At 30.4% G+C, this 8,606-nt stretch overlaps 2 protein-coding genes across 2 annotated transcripts; both read right to left on the reverse strand.

The window, feature by feature from the left end:
- Window positions 1-226: 226 nt before the first annotated feature.
- Window positions 227-841, reverse strand: LOC140450459 (uncharacterized). Its single transcript, XM_072544102.1, has one exon. The coding sequence runs from the start codon at window positions 839-841 to the stop codon at window positions 227-229; it is 615 nt and encodes a 204-aa protein (XP_072400203.1).
- A 2,324-nt stretch (window positions 842-3,165) lies between these two features.
- Window positions 3,166-7,686, reverse strand: LOC140450460 (zinc finger protein 639-like). Its single transcript, XM_072544104.1, has 3 exons — window positions 7,646-7,686; window positions 7,026-7,459; window positions 3,166-3,991 (listed from the first exon to the last, which is right to left on the reverse strand). Exons 2-3 carry the CDS (start codon window positions 7,334-7,336, stop codon window positions 3,166-3,168), a joined length of 1,137 nt encoding a protein of 378 aa, XP_072400205.1. The 5' UTR covers window positions 7,337-7,459; window positions 7,646-7,686.
- Between the last annotated feature and the right edge of the window lie 920 nt (window positions 7,687-8,606).

The raw sequence follows: 8,606 nt of genomic DNA on the forward strand, positions 1-8,606 counted from the left end.
TTCGCAGCTCGATGGATGACGAACAGTTGATTGAATTGGTGCGCTGCTGTAAGGAATTGTTCAACCAGGGAGATAGACTGTATTTTGATACGGTACATAAAAATAAAAGATGGAAGGAAATTGCCATTAAATTAAATAAAACAGGTAAGCATTGACTGTATATTTTTAATTTAGGTTATAAGTGCATAAAATTGTTAGAAATAATAATTAAAACTAGTTTTGATAACTATTTATGAATTTGCCATGGGACACTCCCAACATCAGAGTTAAAAAAGTTTTTGAATGTTTCTCGGACGAGAAACGCACTTTCATGAGCATTCCCTCCTTGTCTCGGCAATGACAAAAACTGAGTCCGTCCCTCTTGAGGTACAAATAATTCGTTTGAATCCCCAGGTTGTAAAACAGCATCTTCTCGCAAAAAATTATATAAAATACATGTAGTCAAAATGATATTTTCTACATTTCCAGGTTTGGAATTTAATTTTCTGATATATATGCGAAACTTTTGAGCCAAAATTCCAAAAGCGTTTTCTACAACACGACGAGAACGACATAGCCGGTAATTGAAAATTCGTTTCTTGCTATCGTTATTGGCTTGCGGTTCTGGGTATGGTCTCATAAGATTTGTTTTCAAAGGAAAAGCAGAATCGCCAATTATTACGTACGGTGCCATAATAGCTGTTCCAGGAAATACTGTTTCTTCAGGAATATGAATCGTTCCCTGCTCTAGAGCTCTTCCCAGTTTTGAGCTAGCAAATATTCCTCCGTCACTATTCTTACCGTAGGAACCAATGTCTACTGCAATGAACTTGTAATGTGCGTCCACTAGTCCTAGTAGCATGACCGAAAAGGTACGTTTATAATTAAAAAAATGTGATCCACTATTTGCAGGTGCTACAATTTCCACATGTTTACCATCCAACGCTCCCAGACAATTGGGAAAATTCCACAAATTCCAAAACTCGTTTACTATTTCTTTCCAGCGTGCTTCTGTCGGTATTGGCATACATTCTTATAGTAGATTTTTTATAATGCTTTTACATACTTCTGTCACTATTTCTTGTGTGGTAGAGTGGCCAAGACGGTAACTAAATGCAATGGTTCTGAAGGAATCTCCTGTTGACAAAAATCTAAAACAAAATTTAAAAAAAATATTTTTTTGAGGCGTACAGACAATTTTTTGTTAAAACGTTTATGCCTCCAGTGGGATTCAAACCCTCGACCTTTGTATATCAAGTGTAATGCAGTAACTAACCGCACTATCGAAGACATGAGTGTATTTCAGCCACTCGAGCAAAAGCTTCGTTAGTTTTGTTACTATATACGATATATGTATGTATTAGTACTCGATAAGCAAAGGCCGTGAGTTTGAATCCCCCTTGATGTAAAAACTTTATTATTTAAAAAACCTTGCAACACAATAAACAAAATAAGTGTACTAATATTTTTCATTTATTTTAGCGGAGGAATGTAAACAAAGATGGGAATCGTTGCGCTCTCAATATAGAAAAATTTCCAAGCTCCGTGAAACAAAAACGGGTCAAGCCGCGACTAAAAGAAAGCAATGAAGGTATGAAGAGGAACTGGCATTTTTGTTACCACATATGTGACAAGGAACGCGTATCTACAATAATCGATATTGCAGAGAACACCTCTAATAATAATGCGGAAGCTTTATCGATACAAGACGGAAATGAAGGAGGAAATGGGGAAGCAGAACAGAGTACCTCACAAATTTTTTCTACTACGCCAGTTTCAGTACCAAACATTTCGTCAGGCATCAAAAACAAAAAGTTGACACAGAAAAAAGCTCGATCTTCAACAGAAAGCGCAAGTGCAGCACTAATGCAATATATTCTCAGTAAAAAGAAGAAGAACATGAAGAGCAACAAAACACAAAGAAGGACCACATAGATTTGTTTTTCGACATTATTAAAGCAACAGTGCGTACTTTTTCACCAGCTGATTATCAGCTTGTCAAAAGAACAATATTTAATACTGTCGCAGATATTGAAAACAAATACATTGTTGCTACTAACGTTAATGCACAATCGTATCAACAACACTTTTCGTGTCACCCGCTTCCTGGTTCTGGAACTTTTCGCAATTCTGGCTTTAGTGACCAAATGGATAGAGCTGCTCTGCTGCATACACCTCCTCAAGTTTTCTCGACACCTACACCTATCCAATCAAGACCTCCTTCCACCGCATCATCATATGAACATTTTTCACCAGACGGTAGTTTTTAATTTTTTTTTGTTAATTTGTTTAATACTTACTTTTATATTAAGATTAAAACATTTATATTTATTTTGTAGACTGTGTACTTTTAAGTTATAATTTCTTTGCAAATACTTTTTTTTTTTAATAAAAAATCACATACTTATGTGGTACAGTTTTTACTAACCTTAAGCATACAGCTAACTTCTCTACTGGAGTAATAGCCTCCCTAAAGGTGGTATTCTGTTTTCTCAAGTCGACCGAACTTTTACTCAAAATCTAATAAAATTTATGTTTTGTCACTCGAAAGTACTGAAAAAATTTAGTTTCATCATCACAGAGACCTTTATACAGAGTAAAAAACTCCCCTTCTGTTTTCCTTGTTTTTAAAATATTGTGCACCCATATTCTTGGCTGTTTATTGGTTGACTGAAGCTCTTCTTCATCCAAACATAAAGCAACGGCAGCCAAATCACTGTTAGAAAAATCTTTAAACATGTTAAACAAATTTATATATGCAAAAAACTGTGCCTATTCTCTGAGTCCCGCCAAATTGAATAGTATACCGAAATTCTTGATCGTGAGCGGAACTTGAGCGGAGCGTGACCTGAACGCCTAATGTGAATGGGCCTTAATAACCAAAAACTAACTTACGTTTGTTTTCTCTTAGGGTAACGCTTCTCATGAGAATCTAAAACTTGTTTGGTCGTTAAATTATAGTTACAATACTTGCATACAAAACTCGTGTCATAAACAATTAATCTTTTTGGATGAAATTTACATCTAAATAAATGACTGTTTCAATAATATTCGCTACTAAGGTCTATATAACAATATTTGTCTATATAACAATATAAATATTCCTCTGGAGGTTCAAAATTTTATTAATTCAAAATCACTTTTACAATAATTGTGGTATAGCTAATAATTGAAAAAGTTTTTGTTTTATTTCAAATGAGTTTCTAAATGTATTTTAAAATTATTTATGAATAGACTTCTATATTTACATATTTCGCAAGTATAAATTTTACGGGTTACCATTTTCGTTAATGATTCGTTACTTGAATGACGACTCAAAATATGTGATTGTAATTGCACATTTTGTTTAAATCCTTTTTTACATTCGCAACAAAAGTGAGGAGTTTCTTGAGAGTGCTTTAACAGATGACTGTCATAATTTGTTTTAAATGTGGTTCTGTAATTACAAAAACAACACAACCAAATTTTTACAGTTATTGATTTCATTAAAATTACGTTATCATTATGTTTTTTTAATATGTGATTGTCTAATTCATGTTTTCGATTAAACCCTTTGTTACATGCCAAACAAGCAAAAGGTTTTTTACTGTTATGTAATCTTAAATGTTTAACTAAACTCTCTTTATATTTAGTAACAAATTCACAATGGCTACAGCCATAGCTTATTCTAGTGTCTATTCCATTAGAGCATTTATGACGATTTAAATCAGATGACATTGTAGTTTTGTACGAACAACTTGTACAAGCATATACTTTTGAAAGTACTTCAATTGTTTCATTCGGATGTATCCGTAAATAATGATTATCCAAAACATATCTCCTAGAAAAGTATTTTTTGCATATTGAACATAAATATTTTAAACTATTGTTATTGTTCTTCTTTTTTGTCTCCAATTCCTCATTTTCCTTGTTGTTATTCATGGAAATAGCCTTTCTTTTTGCAAATTCACATTTTTTCTTAATAACGATTTTGTCACATGTTATTGTATTGTCTTCTTCGCCTTCACAGTTTCTAAAACAAATAATTTATATTTAGTCCAGTCGTCAGAGAATTGACCACTAAAAATCATACGAACAAGCTGAATTTTGCGTAGAATATTAATTTTGGGGTCCAACAAAAGATGAAAAAATGTTTACCACTTTTACCCCCTCCCCTCGCAAGGGGGTAAAAACGCAAAAAAATCGATTTACCAAGAATCTATACACTAATATTGCCCAAATACAAGAACAAGACGAGACTGAGACAGTAGGGTGGGTCGAATTTTTCAAATCGAACAAAACAAGTATAGGTATGAATCGGAAGTTGCATTAGACTATTAGAAACAGTATAAAAATAATAAAAAATATATCACATATATGTTTTAGCTCTCTACCGGGACTTGAAATTTTCCATAAATGGAAATTTTCCCCCTGACTGTCGAATTAGTTTTACAAAATAAAATCCCTAAATTTTGGGATCTAAAGAAAATTAATGCGTGTTACGCTACTGATGAACTGTTGTCACTAGTTGCACGCGTGCGCGAGCGAGATTGCTAGACTGACCTTTTAGCTAATTTCCTAGAAATCGCAGTACCGAGTACCGTTTTGTCTGGACAGGTCCACAGATCACTAGTGGTCTGTGGACAGGTCAGCAGATCACTATTTTTAAGTTATACTTCTGTACGCGTGCTCGACGTTGGAAATTTGCACGGGAGTAAATCGGTGAAATCTTTAAATATGTAAGATATGAGTAAGAGAGAGACAGAAGATATATTTTCTCTCGAGAATAAAAATATATATATTATATATATATATATATATATATATATATATATATATATACTATATATATATATATATATATATATATATATATATATATATATATATATATATATAAATAATATAATCTATATTAATATTATTCTTTATGTGATATGTTGTATTATTTATTAAATATTCATAATTATTTTATTATTAGATTTCAAAATAATAATCTCAATAAATCACTGTATGACTGAGAACTGTCAATTTTGAAATACGTTAGTGTTATGTCTAATTGGCAAATTTTTTACGTGTTTGGTTCATACGCTGATATATGTGAGTTCGAATCCCAATATGAATTTTCTTTTTTATTTTTAAAATATTTAAAAACCTCACGTTAATCTTATTAAATATATGAAATATACGCAAAAATGCTAAATTTTAAAATACAATGAAAATTTACAACATAATCGGAGTTGTTGGTTTTTTATTTTTATCTTCCACAAACATTTTTTGAATTTATACTTCTATATGCGCGTTCGACGTTGGAAATTTGTACGGGAGTGAATCGGCAAAATCATTATATATTTTATGTAAGATATAGGTAAGAGAGAGATAGAAGATATATTTTCTCTCTCTTTCTCTCTCGAGAATACAAATATTCATTTTGTAAATATATTTAATATTTATTAATATTATTATTTTTTTATAAATATTATTATCATGGTAAATTAAACAAATGCGTTAGTAAGTTATGTATATTGTTATTTGTAAATACTTATGAATATTACATTTTAATGTGTATTGTGTTATTATATTAAATTATGTTGCAGTGTATTTTTATATTAATAACAAAATAAACAATGAATTTTACTACAGAGTATGTGTAAAAAAATTTTTGCATTCAACTCATTTTATACATATATGAAAATAAAAATATATATTTTCATTAAAATATTGATTCAATCCTTCATTTACTATACTCCTATTACAGGTCAAATATTGTTTATATACAGCAAACAATGCACCATATACCTATATACCTAACTTTGTTTCTCTTTCTGCTCTCTCTTACCTATAGCATTACATATGTAATGAGTGTGCAGATTGACTCCTATATAAATTTGTAACGGCGAATTATAGAAGTATAACTTCTACCGGCACCCGATTTATTTTTATGCAACACATTATACATTTACGCACTTTTCGTGGTTAAAAGTTTCAAATAATCATATCATCCATATAATTCATTTCATATAATCATTCAAATAAAGTATAGAATAGCATTCAGGGATTTACATGCATAAAGTTATAAATAGAAGTGTTTATGAAGATGTATTATTTGTTTTTGTGCATTGTGTATTGCAGTTTACAATTACGATTTCTTTCATACAATTAAAACTGTGTTAAAAAATGTCCAGTTCTAGTAGTGATAGTGAGTGAACAAATAAACATTAAAAGGCCCAAATACTCTTTTTTATTGTATGTATTCGATATCAAAATTTAATCTCCTTTTTGTAATATTTTAATTTGTTTCAATTGTATTTTGATTTTTTTTTTTCCAATTTTACCATTAATAAAATTGTTTTCTAGAAGTGTTTGTTTTATTTTTGAAATCTACCGATTTTTGTCGACAATTTTACTGATTCTCTTGCATCTGAGCCGTGGATTGCAGCTATAAGATCTAATTTATATATAAAGAAACTTTTATATAATGATTATTGTAAATTAAATTCCATATATTGTAACAACCTATTAACTAGTTTTATAAAACGTTATATATAAATATAATTTATATCTTTAAACCAGTAAATCTGCATTTACAATAAATTGCAAAAGTGAGGTTAAAATTTGGATCTTTAAAAATCAATATTGAAATAATTACTGATATTAGTTTGTAATTATATAAATTGGTATAATATTGTTCAAAAAATATTCACAATAAGCTAGTAAAATGTTTATATTATATAAATGCAACTTATTTTGAACTGTCAACAAATCTATATGTAATACACAAATACTACCATAACAGTATTTATATATAAATAAATAATATACAGATAATATTTACGATTAATAACAAATTTTTGATTTTATTACTGCATATTTATAAATGTTTTGAATGGTGTGAATCTTATTTATAAAGAGGGCGATACTTGTTCAGCTGCACGAAGCGAATATACAGGTTAATGAAATTCTACGTGTGCTTATTACTGAATTATTAACATTTTTTTATAATAACAATATACATGTAAGTTCTTTAAAATTTAAAAAAATCATGTAATAAACTAAAACCAACTTACATTTGTTTCCTTTTAGGACAATACTTCTCATGAGAATCTAAAACTTCTTTGGTCGTTAAATTATATTTACAATATTGACACACAAAACTCGTATCATACACAATTAATCTTTTTGGATGAAATTTGCATCTCAATTCATGACTATTTCGATAATATTCAGTACTCAATCCTATATAACAATATTGGCATGTAAAAAATATTGGTTGAGATTTTTCCTCTGGAGGTTCAAAATATTTTTTAGTGTCTATTCCCAGTTGTTTGGCATAACTCGGTCCGTAGTATACCAACAATTCTTCTCCCTTTGAAATCATTTTCGAAGTTCTGTAATATAATTGTCCTTGGTACTGAAAGCCTATTAAATTTTGTTCAGAAACGTTTCGGGCACAGTTGACATATCGTAAATAGTTAGAAGATTTTTCATCACTGGCGTCAACCTAAAAATTAAAACAAACCAAACTATTAATCAAGAAGTAGGAATAATAAATAATAAATACAGTAGACTCCCTCTATAACGAGAACTGAAATGGCAGACTCATTACTTCGTTATAAGCCGATCTCGTTATATTAAACAACAATAATTCTGTGCATATATATGAATATGTAGTTTTCTAAACCATTACCTTCCTATAGTGAAGCCATTCGGAGCAATATAAGATGCTAAATATTGTTTGAATGACGTTTTTGAAAAAAGTTGTTTACTTTTATTGTCAATGAAATACATTAAAACAAAACAGAGTTGTTTACTTTTATTATCAATGATGTACGTTAAAACACACAATCTCTGTATTCTGTAAATCTGTATAAAGGATAACATATTATCAAGGATAACATAAACTATTTCTTCTGCAATTGGAAGAAGTCTGTCATTTTTGACTGCTTTAAATTGTCCATTATCATTCTATCTATCATATTTTCTAAAGATTGGAAACGTGAAACAGTTGTATGCTGTTTGTCTTTGGATAAAGTTTCTTACAACGTTTAAACATCCACATCTTGTTTATTAAGACCATCTTATTATTAGGTGCGAATGGTCAACCCCCTACACTAACACTTTTGAATCATAAATTATAAATTTCCAACAACACAATATAGTTTATTGCGGGTGGTAGTTAAAAAGGGTATTTATTTATAGCCATAGCCGGGCCAAAAACGTAAAAAAACACGTTTTTCGATCTTATTTTCTCTCGGTATAACCAAATTTGCCTCGCTATAGAGGGTTATAGTTCAATAGAAATTTCACGGGACATCCAATGTACCTCGTTATAAGCGAAACCTCGTAATAACCGTGTTCGTTATAGAGGGAGTATACTGTATTATAAAAAATAGTAGGGGAAGGGGAGGCACATGTGGACAGAGGCACAAGTGAACAGTTGATTTTTTTCCGTCTAAACTCGGATTCACCAGTAGATTTCAACGTTGGCTCTTACGGACAATGTTAATCAAATGGAAGAAAACGCTGCAGCGTTGCTAGTTCATCGTCGGCCTCAACATTCGAACTTAACACTCCCTTGCACACGGAGCACTTGCAATTTTGCACTAACATTCACTGATTTGCCCTAATGATTGTTCCAGAAAATATTC

This window comes from Diabrotica undecimpunctata, chromosome 9, assembly GCF_040954645.1.
Source record: "Diabrotica undecimpunctata isolate CICGRU chromosome 9, icDiaUnde3, whole genome shotgun sequence".
In the NCBI taxonomy this organism is placed as follows: domain Eukaryota; kingdom Metazoa; phylum Arthropoda; class Insecta; order Coleoptera; family Chrysomelidae; genus Diabrotica; species Diabrotica undecimpunctata.

Excerpts from the sequence above, each read along its gene's own strand:
- LOC140450459 (XM_072544102.1), bottom strand. The coding sequence starts at position 841 with ATGCTACTAGGACTAGTGGACGCACATTACAAGTTCATTGCAGTAGAC.
- LOC140450460 (XM_072544104.1), bottom strand. The coding sequence starts at position 7,336 with ATGATTTCAAAGGGAGAAGAATTGTTGGTATACTACGGACCGAGTTAT. Across the intron at positions 3,992-7,025 it reads TGTCCTAAAAGGAAACAAAT|AAACTGTGAAGGCGAAGAAG; the intron begins GTAAGTTGGTTT and ends TATTTGTTTTAG.